Here is a 22,275-nt window from a genome sequence, read left to right as displayed (position 1 = left end):
TCACGCCCAGAGGCGTAGCTAGGGGGGGGGCAGGGGAGTACATATGTCCCCGGGCGCCAAGGTAAAGGGGCGCCAAAATGAGGCTTACAACGTTACATTATAACTTATTGCGGCGGGCGCGGCAGCCTGAAACTACTGCACAAATCTACACCTCAACCTAAAAGTTTATATATCCCGCCACACACAGCCTACATGTCATGTAATTACATTTTGGTATGTGATTAAACGGGGGGGGGGGCGCCAATTTAATAGTTCGTCCCCGGGCGCAAAATATCCTAGCTACGCCACTGGTCACGCCAATGTAAATGGGCGCACCACAGTCGATAGGTGAGCGTAAGCGAGCAATTGCAGGCATGTGCCTAAAGCCTTTTAAATGCGAAACTCTCTCCATTGACTTTGACGTGGACAGATGGACAGGAATACGGACAAACAGACACACCAGTGAACATAGAGAAGGACGGACAGACATCACCATCATCATTACCACAGCAACCGCCACTACCACCGCCATCATCACCACGAAGACAGAGATCCACCGTATAGTCTGAACAGATTGTTGGAGCAAGTGCTGTTAGCGAGCACCTATGAAGGGCGCAAAGGTACATAAGGGGGTCGGTGGCCAGCACCACGCCTGACTGCCTTCGTCTCCCTAGAGGCGATGTTTCACACAGACCCGGGTACTCATTTGAGGCTGAGACGACCTAGGGGAGGCCCAGAACTGGTTCAGATAATCGTCACTGGTGTTGACTGTGAGCGAGAATCGAACTCGGGTTGCAGGGTTCATAAGCACAGCACGCTAACTATTACACCACCGTTCCCCACTTCATAACCATTGTGATGCCACAGCGGCAAAGCCGCTCTGCCGGCGCCGCACCCATGATGCCCTCACCACGGAGCGGCCTGGCCGATGCTGCTCTTCCCTCACCACCCCCCACATGAACACACGCACCCACCCCCACATAGAGCCTCGCGGGGAAGTCGCCTGGCCCACAGGTTTTCACCCAGGAGCCCTCCTCGTGGTTGGACATTCTCCACGTTTTTTCCTGAGGCCAGGGGATTGACCGAGGCTTCCCCCAGGTTAAATTGCGCTGCGGCGCCGTGAATTAACGTGGAATTACACGGTCACGACGAGGCTACTCAGCCCCCGCGGTTAAAACACACGCAACACAGAGGGGTTAGCAGGCAGGTAGGGGGCGGAGCCACGAACGGCGGGAAACCAGGGCAGGCACTCTGATTGGTTGGGAGCTTAGTGGCATTCCCTTTGATGTGGAGACCTGGATGCAGACGGCGCTGAAAGCACCGGTCCGAATAGAACTATGGTACAGACGAGCAATTTGATTGGCTGGGAAGGCCATCGGATCAGCGACGACTTTTCTTTGATGTGAAGCACAATAAAATGTGAGGGAAGGTGGAGATAGAGTGAGTTTGTGTCCAGCACAAGCCAGCAATCGGCCGACTCTCCAGCCACTCGAACGTCCATGTGACGAGTCGCAGTGCAGCAAGGACTGGCCCGCAGGAGCGCCGCACGAATTGAACTGTGAGTGCGAGAGAGAGAAGTAGAGAACGGCGCGGTAATTCCTCGAGAAGATAAGTCGAAAAGGTCGGGAAAGATTGGGTTTAGACCATCGGGAACCAGTTAGTAACCCCACTGATTTCGCCGAGAATAAATTGGTAGTGACCTACAACAGTGTCATGTGGTTTCACCGAGTGTGGGGAGAGCGTGTAGTGGCGTGTGTACGTTCGTCAGGATGCGGAGATTGGCGCGTGCCCAACTATATCGGGGCAACCATCGTGCAAGAGCCTGACTCGCGCATTCGGTCGAGTACCGCGACCCGTCTAGCCGAGTTTGCGCACAAATCCTGTCTCCAGCCTTCATTATTGTGTGGAAGAGCCGGGGGACGAGTAAACCATTTATTAACTTCCCCAGGGTGCAGTAATACTCGTGTTGTGGCCGCTGGCCCCCGAGGCCTCTCCCTGGTCCGCACCTCCGCGAGCTCGCGTGAGAGGCATGGCTCGTCGCCGGCTCCCGTACGTGGTTAGATGCCCACGGCGTTCCGTTGATCTCGTCCTCACTGCACACCTCGACGCGTCACACGGACGTCCGAGTCGCCGGGCTGGAGACCGTCCCGTGGGCTGACTTTGGAGCAAGAGCCCTCTCCCTGTTTGTGTTCCCCTTTTATCGGTAATCTACATTAAAGGCCTCCCCCCCCGGGGCCCTCTCGGCCAATCACGTCGCCCCGCCCGTTAAGCCGCATTCCAAGGTTTCCTTAACAATGGGTTTGCCTGCTGGCCGTGGCGCCGGCGGCGGCCCCCGGGCGCCTTTGTTATGTCAATTAGCTGCGGCTTATCGTAACAAGGCTCGCTGCGTGCTGCGGCGCGCCGGCAGTTCCCGAGCACACCGCCACGCCAATCAGCTGCCCACCCCCCTCTGGCTTCCTCTTAGTTCATGGTTGTGGACCCCTGCCTGCCTCGCCAATACGTGTGTGTGGAGGGTGCGTTTCAACCGCGGTGGTTGGGCAGCCCCCCGCCGTGACCATGCAATCTTAACACCGGTCACAAGGCCGCGGTGCGAATTAGCATCGGGGGAGGTCGTCCAATTCCCTGGCCACAGGAAACTGTGAAGATTATCCCTATGAGGGCTTTTCGGGTGAAAACCTGCCAGCCAGGGGACCTCCCCTCGGAGCTCTATGGGGGGAAATGTGTGAGGGTGTGTTTATGTGGGGAGCGGTGAGGGGGAAGCGGGGTCGGCCCCGTCGCTTGGTGGTGGCGAGGTTAAAGATGGGGCGCCCGTCGAGCGGCTTCGCAGTGGCGACATCACAGTTGCGAGGTCGAAGATGGGGCGCCCGCCGAGCGGCTTCGCGGTGGTGGCATCACACTCGTTCTAAAACTAATCCTGAATACCAGCCCCACAGCCCTTTAAATCCCCAGTACCCACCCTCGGCAGCAACGCGTGTGCGAGTAACGTCCCTGCCCTTTGACCCCTGACCCCCCCTCCCCGTTCCATGTGTGCGATTGGTGTGTCGCTCTAAAACCAACTCCGAATACCCACCCCACGCGTGTGCGGATGCCGTCATTGCCCTCTGACCCCTGACCCCCATTCCACGCGTGTGATTGGTGTGCGGGGTTGTGTGAGCGGGGACGTCGCGTTTGAGTGGCTGAGAAGTGACGGATTGATTCCAGGCAGCCGAGTGCCAGCCCCGAGCTATGCCTCACAAACAAGACTCGGGGTCGCGGCACGGGGAGAGGGGCCGGAGAGTGGCAGCCCTTCCCCCGTGGACGAGGAATCGAGCAGCGGCGGCTCTCACACGAGTGAAGTGGTACGAACCCCCACATCCCCACGGGAGAGAGGCGCGTTACTCCACGCGAAAATAAGGTATGTGTTCACCGGCTAGGGGACTCCTTAATGGACAGAATTTGCCCGCAACATCACAGGGGCTAAAGAACTTAATGGCTGGACGGACACGCAGGCGTTACGGCAACTTACTATGAATCTGGATGGGCGGGCAGCTGACTTTGTGGAAGCTCTACCCGCAAGCGCGCAAACCCAGTTAGAAGAGTTGATCCTCCGACTCGACCTACGCTACGGCACGCGTAATGTGAGGCGGGCAAAGACGACCTTAGAGGCGCGCTGCAGCCAACCCGGCGAGGACTTTCACGATTATGCCGAGGACGTGCGATCGCTGACATGATTCGCGATGGAGGTAATTGACGAGCTAGCCGCCAACAAGATCCTCCGGTATTTAGCTCATACCAACGTGGTGACAGCCCAAAGTGGGCAACGCAAGCCTCCCCTTTGACACCCTTGTCGAGCGCGCGGTTGAATGCGAGGAACTCTCCGGCAAGCGCACGCAACTCCGAGGGTCGGCACAAGAGTGAGCCATCGCGAGCCTGCTCCCAGATGAGGAAGAGGAGGAGGAGCTCGCCAGGACGATAAGGGGATGGGCAAGGGAGCCTCCGGGATCCCGCGAGACAGCCCCGGGATGGGTGGCAGGGCTACAGACCGGCATAGGGGACATAGCAGGCCGGATAACCCAAGTTGACGACAAGGTGACCCACGTACGCGAGGAAGCGAACCTAAATATGAAGCCCATCCAGGCCGAGATGGGTGAGCTACGCTCCAAAGTAGGGGGCCTGGCCGGGCGGGTGTCCCAGTTAGAGTCAGAGTTTGGGCAGCTGCATACTGGGAGAGGAAGTGGGCAGGGGGCCCACTATGGAGCCGCCACCCTTCCCCGGGCATGTTACCTGTGCGACCGTCGAGGACATCTCGTGAGAGATCGCCCGCGCTAGACATGCGCCAGGGTTAAACTCCAATGCACCCTAGAGAGTGGACCAACTAGGGGTGCAATCGACACGATCCCGACACAAATAGACGATAATGAGAATAATATAATGGTGAGCGAGTGACCTCCACACAAATCCCAGCAACAACACCCAAGGGCGTGGTGACTCCTGGCGACTGGTTGCAGGAGCTGGTGGCGGGAATCATGGGGGCTACGTCGCTGGTGGAAGGGCAGGTCAACGGGCGGCGTACCCGGATCCTGCTGGACACGGGGGCGGTGGCCTCGCTCGTGAGCGTGGCGCACTGCAGCGTGATCGGGGTCGACGTGAGCCGCCTACAGGCCCCGGACTGTGCACTGCACACGGCGAGTGGAGCCAGGATGGGACTACTGGGGAGGGCCACCCTGGAGGTCCGCATAGGACGCCAGGTGTGCACCCAGGAGTTTTATGTCTCGAGTGCGTTGTGCCATGAGTGTATTGCAGGCACCGACCTCCTGGAAAAGTTGGGGCTCAACGTGCAGCCCCGCCAGCGATGCGTCACCACGGAGGGCAGCGAGAAGCAGATTCCGTTCCTGGGACAAGATCCGAATCGCCCCCGCTTTGTACCCGTGGCCGCTACCCGGGTGACTGCCATCGGGCCGCTCGCCGAGATGCTGGTGCCAGTGGCAACACCATCCACCGACCCCGTGCACCGGCCATCGGGTGAGGTAATGCACAGCTGATGTCCTCTTGGATCCAACCAGGCGGGATCAAGTGGCCCGTCGGGCACCTGGGTGCGGGCTCCGTGCCCGCCGGGCGGCCCACCGGGCCCCCGGCACCTTCCGCAGGGACCTTTGTGGCACACAAGGTACTCTCTCTCAATGGAGAGGGGTTAGTCTCAGAGTGTTCCAGGGGGGCCGTTGCCTGTCGGCAGCATCCCCCCGTGAAGCACGGGCAGACCTCCTCCACCTGCGTCTCGGCGCACACTGCTGGTCGCCTTGACAATGCGTCTGCGTTTACGTGTGTATGCTCAGCCCTGGAGTAGTTTGTACGCCCGGTTGTGTGTAAAGAATGGGGTGGTGCGGGTTATACTCCTGCAGCTGTGTCAGCCACCGGGGCATCTGCCCTATGGTTCCTTGAATGTGAGGAGGAACTGCAGAGCATAATGGTCAGTGCGCACGCGACATTTCCTGCCGTACAGATACGGCTGGAACTGATCACGGCCGACAGTTCCTGACGGGTCACGCAATAATCCAATTTGGCCCCGCTCAGAGTCCAGCTGGCATATGCTATGACCCGCTGCGTCCCATCCTGCACCTGTGACAGCAACAGCACCCAGCCCACTGCTGCAGGTGTCGGTGTCCAGGATAACATTTGTGGTGGTGGCCCTTGAGGGTGGTGAAGGCCGTCTGGCCGGCCTCCGTCCAATGATAGGGGTTCTTAGGGGAAGTGAGTTGGGTGAGGGGGCATGCAATCAATGATAATAAGTGGCTAGCCCCAAAAATGACCTGATCTCCATCAGGTTCCTCGGCCGTGGCCATTCCACCATGGCGCGTACCTTTTCCGGGTCGCTGACGCGGTGTTCGAGGTACCCAACCTCGCGCTGCGCAATATGACACTTACGCAACTTGAGCTTGAGATGGGCTGCTCGCAGTCATTGGAACACCTCCCGTAACCTGGACCAGAGCTCAGACAGGGACCTACTAAACACTATCACGTCATCCAGGTAAATTAGGCACTGTTCCCATTGCAAGCCCCGCATCACCAACTCCATCAACCGCTGGAATGTTGCAGGCGCGTTAGTGTGTCCAAACGGAAGTACTCGAAACTGGAACAGTCCCATCGGGGTGGTAAATGCGGTCTTTAGCCGATCCGCCTCTGATCCCCCGCGAGGCCGTCAAAGGTGTCGTCGATGCAGGGGATGGGGAAGGCGTCGCCACGGGTAACCGCATTCAGCTTTCGATAATCAACGCAAAACCGGGTCGACCCTTCGTTTTTTGTTACCAGTACAACCGGGGCAGACCAGGTGCTCGCTGAGGGCTGGATTATGTTATATATCCGCGACTGGATATATATTAATGGGTCAGGCTGCACCTGTGTCAATTTGGTGCATAACGAGGTCTGTCCGGCCCATATCTGAATCGTGCTCACTGAACACGTCGACGTACTCCCACAGAAACCCTCACAGCTGATCAGCCTTCCCCTTGGGTAAATCTGCCCAGGGTACCTGCAACGCGTTGAGCACGGGAACGACATCTGCTCTTGGAGTCGGACCGACTCGCCAGGCCAGGTCCTGGTTATCCTCGGGACGGCAGAGGTTCTCAGCCCAGAGGGCAAAACACCGAGCTGGTTAGAGTGGCGTGCATGCAGAGGGTGTACGGTGGCTACCGTGGTGCACTGACGCAGCATTGCTGGGGTACTGTGGGGGTTAAATACCCGCATGAACAGTCGGCCCCCATCCATGTTTAATAGCATGGCTGACCCCACAACCCTGTACTGTACCGCCAACTCCGGGTGAGGAGTCAGCATTACCTAACTCAATAGTCGGTGTGCGGGGTCGGTGGAGGGTGTTGCCACCGGCACCAGCATCTCCGCGAGAGGCCCGATGGTGACGGCTGACACCAGTGTAGTGGCCACAGGTTTGAAGCGGGGGCGATCCGGCTCTTGTCCCAAGAACCGAATCCGCTCCCCGCTGCCTTCCAGGAGGTCGGTACTTGCAATACACTCGTGGCACAACACGCTCGACCAATAGAATTCTTGGTCACACACTTGGTGTCCGAGGCGGACCTCCAGGGTGACCCTATCCAGCAGCCCCATCCCAGCTGCACTCGAAGTGTGCAGCGCGCGGTCCAGTGCCTGTAGACGGCCCATGTCAACTCACGAGCGAGAATCCGGGTACGCTGCCAGTTTACCTACCCTTCCACCAGCAACGTGGCCCCCGTGATTCTTGCCACTAGCTCCCGCAGCCAGTCCTCCGCAGTCGCCGTGTCATTGGGTGTTGTTGTCGGCATCTGTCGGGATCGTGTCGATTGCACCCCTAGTTGGTCCACTCTCTAGGGGGCGTTGGCTAATAACCCTGGTGCGTATCTAGCATGGCTGATCTGTGGACAGTCTCTCACGAGATGCCCCCGACGGTCGCTTAGATAACACGCCCGGGGAAGAGTGGTGGCTCCGTAGGAGGCCCACTCCCCCTCCTCCTCCCGATACGCATCTGCCCGAACTCTGCCTCTAATTGGGACACCTGCCTGGTTAGCCCCCCTACCGTGGAGCGTAGTCCTCACACCTCGGACTGGATTGTCTCCACTGTAGACTGCAGCTTGGTCATATTTCGGATCACCTCCCCGCATACTTGGGTCACCTCCTCGCGTATATTGTGATGCCACTGCCCCGAAGCCGTTCAGCAGGCGCCTCAGCTACGACCTCGCCACCACCAAGGGACGGAGCCAACCCCGCGTCCCCCTCACCTCACATGAACACACCCGCACGCATTTCCCGCCCCCCCCCATAGAGCTCCGAGGGGAGGTCACCTGGCCGACTGGTTTTAATCCGAGAAGCCCTTATCGGGATAACTTTCAAGGTTTCCGGCGACCAGGGAATTGGACGACCTCCCCCGACGCTACTTCGCACCGCGGCGCTGCGACCGGCCTTAAGATGGTATGGTCGCGGCGAAGGGCATTCGGCCACCGCGGTTGAAAGGCATTCCCCCACACACACCCCCACGGGTCGACGAGACAGGCAGAGGAGGGACGGGGCGGCATAGTTTAGCGTGCCAAAGCGGGCTCGAGTGAGTAGGTGCCATTGTTAGGGAAGTTAAAGGATAGGGCTGGAATTGCAAATAATCAGAGAGGCGACTCGGGCGCATAGTGCGCAATTGATGGGGCAGGTGGTGGAGACATGCGGAGGCTCCGCGCCTAACTTCCACAGCAGGCCGTTGTGATGGACGCCGCTGCATAATGTGCATGACCAAGGTGCCATGCATGAGAAAGGGATTAATTAGAATTAACGCCACACACGCAGCGCATCTGATTAGCATAGCAAGGGCGCCCGGAACCACCGCACGCGCGCTGACGGGCGCGCGCCCATTGTTAAAGAAAAACTGGGAGGGGGCCACCACCACGCTCGGAGCCGCATCCCTTTGATGTAGGAAGGATAAAAGGGGGCGCAAAGGGGAGATCTGTCTCTTACTCCAGCACCAGGCAACAAGACGCTCTCCAGCCCAGCGACCCGGACGTCCGTGAGACACATCGAGGTACGCTGCGAGCACGGGATCAACGGACCGCCGTGGGCACCTAACAGTGAGTAAGAAGGTGAATTAGGATCATAGCCGATAAATAGGGAATAGGTCCAGGGGTAGTAGAATAGGCCAGCCTCGTCGATTCATACTGATTTAACATCAATTCCCAGGTAGCAAACAATAAATCCTTAATAGCTGATCGTGGCCTCGTGTGATCTCGTTGAGAGGTGTGTCGCGTGTGGAGCTGTGTGTGGGTGTGGAGAGGGTGTCGCGTGTGGAGCTGTGTGTGGGTTACAGGTGCGCGATTAGAAAAGGGAGGTATCGTGGTAGCGTGAAGGGGGGCATAATACTACTCGGTAACTAACCATGCCTACTACGTGGACCCGCGGTGGAGGGGAATCCTCGAGCGACGTCTCCACACCATGGGCGAGGAACCCAGCAGCGGTTCGCCTAGCAGCGGGGGGATGAGTGATGATGTTAGCCCGGCCGTTAGCATGATCGAGGGAGGGATCTCGGGGACCAGCGACCCCGACAATATCCCCTATGTCAGTCTGTATCCCTGCTACCCATCTCGGGGTTTTTTCACGGGGTCCTGGAGCTCCCTCGCGCCCCCTCTCACCGTCCTGGCGAGCTCCTCCTCCTCCCCTAGAAGGAGGCTCGCGATGGCACGGCAGCCCTGCACCCAGACGGCCACGTCCTGCGTCAGTTTTGGCCAGAGATACTGGCGACGCAGGGTCTCCCGAGTACGCCGTTCCCCATCATGGCCCCCAAGCAGGTGGTCGTGCACCCGCCGTAGCAGCTGGGGCCACACCTGGGCGGGAACACACATGCACCCCAGCTGTCTGGTTTCGATTAGTTCCCGCACCACCCCATTCTTTACACACAACCGGGCGTACAAACCACTTCAGGGTCCTTGTATGGCGACCATTTCCTCCCAAAGGGCCGCCTCTACCGCCACCAGGTCCGGATCGCGAGCTCATTATCGAGTCTCTCGCATGCACGTGTGCGCTCAACAAGGGCGTTAAATGGGATGCGCGCGCAGCTCACATCTGGCTACCACCATGAGGTGCCAGTCAGATATCGCCGGACTGTCTCGGCGGCGAGGTCCTCAGTAATTTTCGCAGCATACCCCGGGCGTGCGCGCTGCGTAGTTGCGGAGTTCATTGCCGGGCTGGCGGCGGTGCGCATCGAATGTCGCCTTCGCTTTCTCCTCATTGCGCGCGCCGAAGCATTGGTCAATTTGGTGTATTAGTGCCCCCCACTGCGCTTGCGTGCTTGCGGGTAGCACTTCTACAAAGTCGGCCGTTAATGTCTTTAGCGTACGTGAGTTTCCGGGCAAACGATTTCCATGACGGAATCCATTGTCTGGTAAATACGTATCTTACCTTCACTTGAGGTGTGGCGCCTCTCTCCCTTGGAGGCGTGGGGGGTCGTCCCACTTCTGACACCAAATTGTGGGGGCAGATGCATGCCTCCCCGCTCCCATCCACCCCCTCAGCCGCCTCTCACCGGGCCCCTGCCGATTGGGTGATCGGCCCCCCTGCGCCAGCGCCCTCTCTGAGAGACATAGCTAAGTGACTGGCTCACCACCGCCCGGGGTTATCTCGCACACGCCCACGTACACCACCACTAATATAAAGGCGGCTGAATGCACACGCGCGCCCCTGCAGGCACTCGTTTTACACAAAGGCTAGCGCTAAAGAAAATGGCGGTATGAATATGCGTGCGCACCTCCGTTGGTTAAGCCCTAATCCGCTTGAACACAAAGGCTAGCGCTAATGGGCTGCGCGAATTTGCACGCGTGCCTCGCCGTGAATGCTATTGTTGTTGTGCGAACACGCACGAGCGCTTATGTTTTACTACACACGCGCGCCTCGCATACACACTCAAATGACCAACACCACACCGACGTTGCAGCCCTGCGCTCGCTCTCTTGCGCACACCGTCTCCCCGCGCAGTCGCACCACACACAAATCGTAGACACCACGCCGAGGTTCTACCCACACACAGAAATCACACTGCACCGATACTCTGCACTAAAGTTTATTAACGGCGCAAATACACACTACCTGGAGAGGGAATATTTCACAAGGGCTGAGCCTGACTCTGCCTACGAACCCAGTCACTCAATCATCCTACCACGTAGCTCGAAGCTGGACTCACGGCGTCGCACGGACGCTGTGAGAGTCGGAGGGAGAACAAGAGAAAACTTTACCTATCAATGCTTCATAGCAGCACTCTCCGGCATCACACGGAGACTGCGAGCAGCTCGAGGAGGCAAGACGGCAAGGAGTGGGTCTTGATGGCCTGGCGTTTGAAGACAACTGACTCAAATCGTCCCGGGCTACTCTTTTTATTCTCTTAACTTCAAAGGCCCGGGTGCCATTGTACTGCGTGGCAAAACGTGTGCCTACCTGCGGTTACTGGCCCCCCCCACCCCCGTTACCGTGTCTTCCTTCTAGTGCTGCGCGGCGGTAGCTGTGGGCGGCGGGCAGCGGCGGCCACCCACTGTCCCTTTGTCTGGAAGGGCTCTCGCGCTTATGCCACCCTCCGTCTCCCCTCGTGTTGAACCTCATTGCGGTTGGCATAGGGAACCTTCTCTTTCTGCGCCCATACTATTTTACCCAATTTTAGGGGCATCGCAATGTAACCTGTTTTGCGAGGGTCGGCCAATCCCCTGGCACTGAGAAACCGTAGGACTTTCCCTCTAGGGGCCCTTCGGATTAAAACCCGATGTGCCAGGCAATCCCCCCACCAGGACACTATGTGGGTGCGCTGCATGCGGGTGTGTGTTTAGTGCAGGGGCCTGGAGGAAATCGCGGCGCTTGCTGAGTTGCTCTGTGGTCGCGGCACCACACACGCTCTCACACACAGCCACCACTCGCCACCAAGTGGCGGTGGCGTCAACACAGTACTTGTGTCAGACTAGATGCATCTTGAGGCCACGTCAAGTGTTGAAGACTCTCTGACAGGGGATCACGGGACAGACACAGATATACCAGGAGTTGACCGAGACGATTTACATTGCACAACCCCTCAACACACACACGCAGCCACACACCATCACAAATATACACGCAGACACACCATCACCAGTACAATTACAAATTACAACCGCTGTTCACCACCAAGTGGCGGTCACGATGAAAAAATGCCTTTTGGGTGATTCGGAGACCTGCTTCCAAATCGCAACTTGTCACAAGCACACTGCCCGGGTACGGAAATGTCTCCCACTCCCTGCACAACTGCCCCATTGCTTCTGGAGAGTGGAGGCAGTATTTGATGACATAGGGTACTCAGGCACGTGATTTATTTTTATGAGGCTGATGACAAGGCCAGATTTAAGGCATGGGCTTTAGGGGCTGCAGTCCAGGAGCTTCCGCCAGCTGGAGGGCCTCCAGAGATTAAGTGAAAAGTTATTTCATTTGAATGCTAAATTGTATTTGTTGTTAGCCTTGTAAAAATATTTTTTTCTTTAACTTTGTTTTCCTTTTGAAAATATTACTGGGGGCATCACAGTACCTGTAGCCCAGGGGCCTACAAAATCTTAATCTGGCCCTGGGCAGGTTAAAAAACAACTCAGAATCAGCAGCATTTACAAGATCATCCACAAAACAATGGTCGGGCAATCGGGAGCCATCTCTTGATCGTACAAATAAACACGCTGCGACTCAAAGATTCCCCGTGTAGCCTAAACAGACTATTGTGGAAAGTGCTGTTAGAGAGTAGCACCGATGAAGGCTGGCACGGCACACGATAAGATACAAACTCTCTCACAAGCTTGAAGACAATTACATGCCCTCACACACTTGCACAAATATGTGCACGAAAAAACAAACATACACACACTCACGTTACTTTAAAATCGTAAATCACAAATACAAGTTACCTCAGCCACAGACCGGAGCAATGACATCACGACAGCTATGTTGCGTCAGGTTTTTTGTCCTGGCAGCTGATTGGCCGCTGTAGCGGAAGTGATGATGTAATCCGGAGCTGCTCCTGAGTGCCTGAGACAGACGCGCAATCCGTGTTTCGCGTTTTGCGGGGTCTGTGCGCGCATCGCGGGCTCATGCGAGGAGGATTTACGGCATCTTTCTGTGTTCAAGCCGCAAGCACATGATAAAACGCTTGTGTCCACCAAAGGTGACACGGCCACTGTGAACCCACCGGTCCCGTCCCGGCTTTAACTCGAAGGCTAGCAATGCTATTAAGTGCAGAGCATTTGATTACAGAAACAAGATTACGTTTTAAAATAATTATAACCATAATAATACATGTTCCGATATAATACAACACAGGTTATCAGTCAATTGAGAAGACAACTCCATCTCGTTTGTATTGTTTCTCATTGTGTTCATCTCGTTTGTATTGTTTCTTATTATGTTAATCTCGTTTTTATTGTTTCTCATTGTGTTCATCTCGTTTGGATTGTTTATCATTGTGCTCATCTCGTTTGGATTGTTTATGATTGTGTTCATCTCGTTTGTATCGTTTCACTACCTCTCCTTGACATCCGTCATGGTTGGTGGTGGCAAAACCACCATCGCCACAACCATCCGCTTGCGCCACAGATGTCCAACAAAGAACACTGGCACAGGCGTTGATGGCACCGGCGCGACCACAACTGCAAACTCTACAACCACGACTACTGTTGGTGGTGGCACAACCACCACCGGTACAACCACAACCACCACCATCGTCCTCTTGCACTGCAGCCGACCGGCGAGGAACACTGACAGCACCACAATCTCCATCATCTCCACCATCACCATCGTCGCCATCCCCTTGTACCACGGACATCCTCCGGGAGACGCTGGTGCCTCTGGCTCGGCGCTGCGTGACCGGCGTGCGTTTGCGCGTTAGTCGCCGGCACAGGCGCACGAGTCGGCCCAGCAGTCCCCGCCGGCACAGGATGTAGACCCAGGGGTCCAGGATGGGGTTGAAGGACGCAAGACGGATGGCCAGGATGTCGCGGTTGTGCGGGATGTGGCGCTCCACCGGTGGGCGGTGCAGCTGGTTCACGAAGATTCGCACCTGCGAGTCGTGGTGATGGTGGCGAGTGTTAGGAGTCAGGGTGGTGGTGATGGTGAAGGTTAAGAGTGTGGTGGTGGTGGTAGTGATGAGGGTTAGAAGGCAGGATGGTGAGAAAGGTGGTGGTGGTGGTGGTGGCGAATCAGGGTGGTGGTGATGGTAGTGAAGGTGAGGCCGGTGGGGGAGGCATGGGGCAGGAGCGGAGAAAATGGGGTTAGACGTGTGCATAATGGACATCAGGGAGACCACAGAGGGAGTCACAACAGTTGAGTCGAGATGTCATGAAGGTGCAGACAAGCATCTCAGTAACAGTAAGGACGCCTCTTGTGGGTGATTCTCCATAGGTGAGAATAAGCATTTCTACAAGGTGGGAAACGTGAAAGTCTGGGGTGGATTGTGCAGCCGAGGTCGAAAATTGTGGGGGCAAGGTTCAAGTCCAGGTCGAGAAGGTGGATGGTGGGAGTGGGAGGAGAGTAATATTATTCCCAAAGCTTCGCACCTCGATTATTTTGATACCGAGTTTGGAGAAAGAGATCCAGCAGAAGACAGCAGCATCACAAGGGTCAAAGAACTGTAGGACTGTGTGTCGTCAGCATAGAAGTGATGAGGGATGCTAATGGATGAGCTGAGTTTGCTAAGCGGAAGGAGGTAGATGGAGAAGAGGAGACTGAGAGCAGGACTTTGGGGGCCACCATGGAAAGGTCTCGGGATCGGAGATGTGCTTTGGATAGAGACGAAGGAGCGGTCAGAGCAGTCGAAAATGAACCAAGAGAGAGATTTAGAAACAAGACCGACCCGAGTGAGACGACAATCCAGAGAAGCTGTGCAATCAACGGTATTAAATGTGGCAGAGAGATCGAGGAGAGCCAAGAGAGACATGAAACCACAATCTTCTTTTTGTTTGTTGTATCTGATGTATGTATAGTTGCATTTTCTTTGATTTCTATTTTCTTCTTGTTGTGCGTTATTTCTCATGATTACATTCATCACTTTGATAACCCAGGTCAGTCACCCGTGGACAAACAAAATAAGTGGTTCCTTACACAGGAAGCCGCGGACTCACCACAAGGGGAATGGAGCACACAAGGAAGACCACCGTCATCACCAGAAGGAGCCACAACATCTGCACCTCAGCGGCCGAGGGACCCAATGCCCGGAGGCCCCTGCGGTGCCACCGGCCCCTCCGGCTCGACTCCAACAGCCGTCCATCACTGCAGCCGGTGGCCTCACCACGAGAGCTGGCAGTCTCCTGGGTTGTGTCTTGCCTTGACTCCCTCTGAGACTCGCTCATCAACTCCTCTTTCTCCTGGGTCTCCTGGATTTCCACGTGATCCGCATCCACCCCGGACACCTTCGCCAACTGCTCCTGCTCCAGGAGACCGGGTGGCGTCCGGCTCAGCGGCAGACAGCGGCTGAGAGACACTGACGTCACGGGGTCAGGCTGCGAGGCCATGGGGGAGGGGTGACGCCGTGGTGGTGTCTGGACCGACGATGGAGAAGCCAGGAATGGCACCGTTCGGTCAGCTTGAGGTCGCGTCGAGAATCGGGGCGACCGCACCGACGCCGACGACCACCGAGCGTGGACGAGCATCGACGAACGACAACATCGGCGGCACGAAGATGCTTCGCCGACTTCACAAGCGCTGCTTGGAGCACATGAACCGCCACGCTCCAACTCCGGACAAACCAAGGGCGAGCCAGCGCCACCGCCGCTGCTGCCGCCACCGTCGTCACCGCTACCGCCCCTAACGGACGACCGAACCGTTCGAGCAAACGCAGTGGCGACAGATGGGGACGAGGAGGGACCGGCGGAGACGCGTGACGTTCTAGTGCATGCCGAAGAACAGGAGGACAGTGGCGGTGGCACCACAACCGACACAGACGCCACCGACGAGCGCCAGAAAGTGCGACGCTTCATGCGCAGCAGCGCGCGGCACACGGCAATGTTGCAGAAGACGGTGATCGCGATGAGCGCCGCGCTGTAGCCACCGTACGCAAAGTTGTAGGCGGCGTGCGTCGGCTCCTCGCTGCGCCAGTCCAAGAAGCACCAGGTGCCGGGGAACTGGGCCACGCTGCGGCCCACGCCAGCGCAGGGCAATGCGCAGAGGCAGCCATTGATCACGTACAGCGCCGCGAGCGCCGCGCGGGCACGCCGGGCATCCACGTAGCGGTTGTACACGTACGGGTGGTTGATGGCGAGGTAGCGCTCCACCGACATGGCGCACAGGATGCTAATGCCGGCCGCACCGAAAAACAGCAGTGTGAAGGCGAAGAAGCCACAGAGCGCGTCGCCGCCGGGCCAGCCACCCCGCACGTAGCCGGCGATCACCACCGGCGAGCTCAGGCACGTGCCGAGAAGGTCGGTGACCGCCAGACCGCACACCAATGCGTAGAAGGCGCCGTCCTTGCGGCCCCGCGGTGTCTGGGCCAGGGCCGCGATGGCTACGGCGTTGCCCAGGACGCCGAGTGCAAACATCGATGCCGGGGTTAGGACTGCCGACAGTGGCACGCGGGCACCGGAGCTGCCACCGCGGGACGATGAGGGTGTCAGTGGTGTCGGCGATGACGATGATGATGTTAGTGGTGGTGTCAGCAGAAAGAGTGAGTTGGTGTGATTTGGAGAACCAGCGATCGTGAGGGCTCCGCTGGCGTTAGCCATGATTATGTTGAGCACAAGAGACGATTCTGTGCTTTACACAGGCTGTACGCGCCGGTCATGAAAGGTTTTCGTTAATTGCTCTTGTTAATTAGAGTGCGGTGTGTGTTCACTGTCTGGAAAGGTGCTAATTGTGTGGGAATGTCCTCGCCAAGAGAAACGCAATGCGAGATACAAAGCGTAAGGGACTCTCGCTTGCTCATTGTGCAGAGACAGAGACATTTCGACACCCTCGGTGTTGCTGTTGGACTCTCACATCAACACCGCTGCCCCATAATGTTAACTCTGCTAAGCAAATGTGTGTGCTGAAAGTCAAAAACCATCGTAATTTCAAGACACACAATACACGTGGCTAGAATCTGAGATTTGTTAAATAATCTTAGAGGACTACTTTGCTCACAATGAGACAAGACATTCAGAGACTGCTAGCCAATGGTGGACACACACAGACAGAGCCAGGGCCAAATCCCTCACTCACTATTTTCCGGGTCCCTGTGAGACTCGAGTACTTGACTTCATAAAAAATTGTTCACCTGGAAATTCCTTCAGTTGGAACATCTCGTTTATAAGGTGTCCAGAGTAGTTGGCATGCGACAAGTAGCAGTAACCACAGCCATAACAATAGATATACTCGATGTGGTGTGCCGGGTGCACAAATATTATCTGGGTTGCCAACCAAAACATACCTGGCCAAAACGAATCCCCGAGGGGACGTGCGTGTGCGTGTGTATGTAGTATGCGTGTCTGTAACTGAATACTATTTGTGACGAGGTGTGGAGAGATGGTGTAGAGCCACTCAGTGTGACGGCTGCTTTCCCCGTGCTAATTCACACGTCGCACTATCGTCACCGACTGCCGCGCCCCAGTTTCAGGAGCCGGCTGCTGTGCGCCGTTGCTACAGCCCAAACGCCAGACGAGAAAAATCACCCACGGGTAAAACGACAAAATAATCCTTGTATTGAATCTCCAGGCTTTCTTGTGTTGTCAATGTTCAAATAAAGGTTATGGAAGTAAATTGAGAATTTGTTTTAAATCAATAGTAATATGTCTCCACACAATTCCAAGCTCCCAGTTCTTACGGTGGACGTGTTCACAGTGAGGGCAGTGAATTCCTGCTACTGTCACTGCTGTTGCCGCTGCTGCTGCCGCTGCTCCTGCCACTGCCACTGTTGTTGCCGCTGCTGCTGCTGCCGCTGCTCCTGTCACTGCCGCTGCTGTTGCAAAAGCGCTGTGGCTGTTACACTCCTCCTTGGTTTATTTCACCTGAGCTCAATGGATTCTCTGGAACGCCGATTAGATTTTCATTCTGAATTAATATTTATGGACATACGCATTCGTACGTTGTATGAATTGCGTTTTTTTGTAAATGAATGTATTGATTTGATCTGTGCGTCTGTGAGCTACAGGCGAAGAGCGGCCGTGGCTTTCGCCAATATTGTGTGACGCTAGTTAAATAGCGAGCTCGTTAACTAGACGGCTAGATTGTTAGACAGCTAGTTCATTAGCTGGCTGCTGTCACGCTGAGAGTGCTTGCATATTCTGTGCCATTGTAATTCATGTTTTGTTTCGCGCAGTAAAAATCGACGCGAGAATCATCCCTGGCGATGTCAAACAATGGCACGGCGTTTACTCCGTGGGGCGACGATGAACGCTAGTGCCTCGGTGCGCCAGCGATACCAATTCATCCTACCAACGTGATCAAGCGGCCAGCAACAAACAGCACTATCAAAGTATGGTAGTTAAGAGTGTGTGACACGTGTCTAGAATAGAGCAGGGCTGTTTATGTGCTTGGGAAAAGAGACAATGGGAGGGAATCCCAAAGTTGGGTCCGTAACGTGATCCCCGGAATGATGGGCTAACTGAGAAGGCAGTCTCGCTAACGGTCAAAATGTGTGCATCTATACTACAGAGTAATATTTACTATTTGACTTGTGTTTAACAATGGGCTTACAGCGCCCGAACGCGCCGTCAGGACTAAACGAATTAACAAGGTATGCATAAGTGCACTTTAATGGAATTGGCCAAATGTCTCAATATAGGACCACAGAGCTGGACATTTGCTGGCGCTGTTTCTGGCTGTCTTCCCACTCGTCTGCTTTCTTGAGCATACGTACGAAATAAAACTGCGCGTTACGAATTCTACAGCACTGAGGCACAAAGTGGCTTCAAACATGCTGTCAAAATTTTACGCACGTCACAGGATTGGAGAATTCAACAGGTCTCCCACCCGTGAAATAAAAGTGGGCAATTACGTATGTATAATCAACGCTCAGCACATGCGCTTACGGTGCGTGTCGTCTTTTATGTTTAAATAAGATTAACCCCGAGGCTGCCTCGACAGGAAGAGGTAATGCATCTCAAAGTGCTCCCAATTATCAGAAGCGCTTCAGAGACAAAGATCTCCGTATAGTCTACAGAACCTGTTGGGGCAAGGCTGTTTGCGAACACCTAAGAAGTCTTAACACCACGCTTGCCCTGCAGCCTTTGTCTCCCCAGTGCTGTTGGGTACTATTTCTGTTTGGTACCTTGGGGAGGGCCAGAATCGAGACCGGTGAAGATATTTGCGACTGATCTTGGCCATCAGCAAGAATGAAACTCGATTCACCGGGTTCGTTGCGATCTAACCACAACGCTACCCCACCCATGCACAAACACACGCACGCACGCTGTATTATTCAATCAAGGAAGTGTGTATGTGTCTGCGTGCGAGCCATGTGAAGTGCTGTCACACCTGCCTAGAAAAAAACGCGACATCATAGGCGATGGTTCCCTACGTGGGGTCGGTACTGGTGAGTGCTGGTGAGGATATTGGTGAGTTTCTACTGGTGAGTGTACTGGTGAATGTGTGCTAGTGAGTGCCGGTGACTGTACTTGTGAGTGCTTGCCGAGTTCATAAGAGTCAGAGTTGCCGGTTCAATCTGTGGATCAAAGACAAAAACACAAGAATGTTGAATACAAACAAAGACAAAGATCCTCCATATAGCCATTAACAGATTAACGGGTCAAGTGCTATTAGCGAGCACCTATTCAAACTTTAACGAAACACGAAGGGGCGGGTGGCCAGACCTACGACCGGCCGTCTTTGTCTCCCTAGTGGCGACGTTTACACACCGCACCAGGTACTCATTTGAGGCAGAGTCGACCTACACACACTCAACACGACGCAATAACAAACACACACACTGCCACTTTGTGGTGACAGGAGAGTCAGTCAATGGCATGATTGAGGCTGGCATCAGTGTGTGAGCAGCAGACCCCATTGTGCATCACAAGTTGTGTTTATGAAGGCGCAGCTCTGCAACTGCTCGTTCAAGCCACTGTTGGTGGAATGGGCTTCCACGGGAGAGAGCCAGACATGTTGGAAAAAGGTATTATAGTGTATTCACATGTGACCTCGCCACAGGAAACTAACACGCCCATCGACTCCAGTGTGGCGGTGTTACCCTTTAGTAATGCTGGGTGGGTGGAAAGAGGGGTGGGTTGAGCTCCCCCATTGGGAGAACTGCCGCGCCGTGAGACCGAACCCAAGCAGCCGGCACCGCTCCCTGTGGAGTGCACCGCCGCTGCCAATGCCGCTGCTGCGTCCCCTGACGATTGCCCTCCAGGAGTACTGAGAACGTAACCCAGAGATTGAGATGGCGACTTCGTCTTACAAACTTGCTGAGCATATGCTCAATAGGCCCCTAAAACATCAAGCGGCTAGCAACAAACAGTACGTACTATCAACATTTTTAGTGGATAAGACATACACATTTTTTTTGCAGATTTCTTGAATTGAGCACTTATTATTAAGAGCATGGGTAAAAGAGACGATGATGGGAGGGAATTCCAGAGTGAAGCAGTGCGGTGTGGTGATGAGACGAAACCGTGAGTCTGTACTCTTTGGTTATTTCGGTAAAGTCACGTAGGCATAAAATAATTTATATTTCACGGATCCCTGCAGTCACGAAAACTTCAAATCTAGGGTGAGAGTCTGGTCGATGCGAGTCCTCGACACGGGTGGAGGAATTGACGAGAGACGTTCACGGGAACAGTGACCACGATCCCGGTCCGCAATCAACAACTTCCCCAAGAGCACGTCCATCGTGGAGATGGAGCGATGAAGTCGGCTCGCGCGCAGGAGCGACACGAGTTAGACTGGAGATATCTCAATCCAACAGTGGAAAGATCATAGCTGACGATTTGACGACAATGACGACTAACCAGGCACGACCTGCTTAGCTTCGGTTCATGTGCACCCGTACGACTCTTAACGCAACTGCCGCATCGCACGGCCCGCGTAGCTGCTGCCACCCTCAGCACCGCAGCGTGAGCACACAGAGGGAGCGTGGTGCCGCGAATCGGTAGTCCAGTTCACACCAACACCGCTTGTTCATTTATTTCGTCGTCGCAGTCACAATATTACAAACCCAATTCATTATCATTAATCGTGCTTATAATTAACGCTATAATATACAGTAGTTAGGTCAATTAGTATAATTAGTGCATCAATGGTAATAGTCGGTCACGTGATGCGTTCTCACCTGAGTTCGCTCTCCCCTTGCTCTCCTCTCGCATTCTCTGTCCCACCGCCTCTCCCTCTCTCCCACCTTCTGAAGCGCTCGCTCGTCACCGTGGCGTGCGCGATGACCACCACCACCACCACGTGACTTTTCTTTCGTGTTGTGCGCGCTGCATTTAGCGCCATAGCGCGTGGATTTGTAGCGTTTATTTTATTTAGTTTGCTGGTGACTGTGTATTTCATATTGAAATCGCATCCAGTGCTTTTGCTGCTGGCGGCAATAAAAGTTGTTTAAAAGTCAAAGTCTCCCACTCCCTCTCTCCCTCGCAGCGCTGCGCGTGGACTGAACTCAATTCATCCGTGCCGACGTCACCACCTCCAACGGCCGTGCTGACGTCACCACACCCACCAGCGTGCTGACGTCACTACACCCACCAGCCGTGGTGACTTCACAAAACTAACACCTGTGCTGACGTCACGAGCGGCGCATTGCAATTTTAATATGCGGATTAAAAAAAAAAATAATCGATTATTTGCGACCGCGTTCCAATGATCCGCGCGAATCGTGAGCGCAAGTGTGAACCATAACTACCGGTGAATGGTTCGGTAACAGTAGTGGAGGTGTGGGGGCCGTTGGCCCCCGGGGTCCCTCCCGCCTGCATCCCCTATTCCGTTTACGTTACCCCACCACCCTATTTTCCACTACGGTTTCGCCGGCATTCGAACGCGACGCCCCTACTGTTACAGCCTCGCGCCGCGCTCCCACGCTGCGAGCATACGTGCGCACAGCATCATCAATCAAACGCCATACTCCCCCTCTTTACACCGCTACGTACAGCTCTCGCACGCTGCGAGCGTGTGCCCGTCTATAGCCCTGTGCGGCACTCGCCTCCACGCCGAATAACCACGTACCAATGCGCATTCGTATCCGACACGTAACGAATGTATGCGCACTCACGCACACAGCTCCCCGCGGCACTCACTCACCACTGAATACTCGCGTTATGATCGCGCACCTGTATCGCACACGGAGCGAACGCACGCGCACACACGCAGCTCTACACGCGACACCCACTCTCGCGCCGCTCTGCGCAGCGCTCCCCCGAGGCGAGCCGCAGCGCTTCACGCGTTCACACCGCTCACGAGATCACACGAGGCCACGATTCGCTATTAATGATTTATTTGCTACCTGCGAATTGATGCTAGATCAGTATGAGTCAACGAGGCTGGCCTACGCTGATACCTTTCTACCTATTCCCGATTTAGCTGCTATGATTCTAATTCTCCTTCTTACTCACTGTTAGAAGTATTCGGCGTCCTGTGGCTTTTCCTCTATGCCGTCGGGACACGTCACGCGGACGTCCGGAGGGCAGAGCTGGGAGCCGACTTGCACGCGTGTCTCTTGAAGAGCAGTGAAGAGAGCGGCTCCCTACCTTGCTACGCTCCTTTTTATCTTAATTCCCGGACTCGGGCCCCTACCCCCTTCCCACGTACCGTGCGCCTTCGATATGCTAATTGGATGTGCCGCAAGTGCGGCGTTCCGCAAGTTAATTCCTTTCTCACGCATGCCTTTGTTATTGCAGATTATGCGGC

General features: G+C 55.4%; 1 protein-coding gene across 1 annotated transcript; it reads right to left on the bottom strand.

Annotated features, from left to right (window-relative positions):
- Nucleotides 1–10,520: 10,520 nt before the first annotated feature.
- Nucleotides 10,521–21,747, bottom strand: LOC144736159 (uncharacterized). The gene is made up of 3 exons (XM_078618748.1): nt 20,705–21,747; nt 14,589–19,099; nt 10,521–13,528 (listed from the first exon to the last, which is right to left on the bottom strand). The coding sequence occupies exons 2-3, from the start codon at nt 16,182–16,184 to the stop codon at nt 12,890–12,892; spliced, it is 2,235 nt and encodes a 744-aa protein (XP_078474874.1). The 5' UTR covers nt 16,185–19,099; nt 20,705–21,747; the 3' UTR covers nt 10,521–12,889.
- Between the last annotated feature and the right edge of the window lie 528 nt (nt 21,748–22,275).

This window comes from Lampetra planeri, chromosome 3 (assembly GCF_965212315.1).
Source record: "Lampetra planeri chromosome 3, kcLamPlan1.2.h2, whole genome shotgun sequence".
NCBI lineage: Eukaryota > Metazoa > Chordata > Hyperoartia > Petromyzontiformes > Petromyzontidae > Lampetra > Lampetra planeri.
Note: the sequence above shows the minus strand (reverse complement) of the source record. Positions and strands in the feature narration are given on the sequence as shown.

Excerpts from the sequence above, each read along its gene's own strand:
- LOC144736159 (XM_078618748.1), bottom strand. The coding sequence starts at position 16,184 with ATGGCTAACGCCAGCGGAGCCCTCACGATCGCTGGTTCTCCAAATCAC. Across the intron at positions 13,529-14,588 it reads TGTGCTCCATTCCCCTTGTG|GTGCGAATCTTCGTGAACCA; the intron begins GTGAGTCCGCGG and ends CACGACTCGCAG.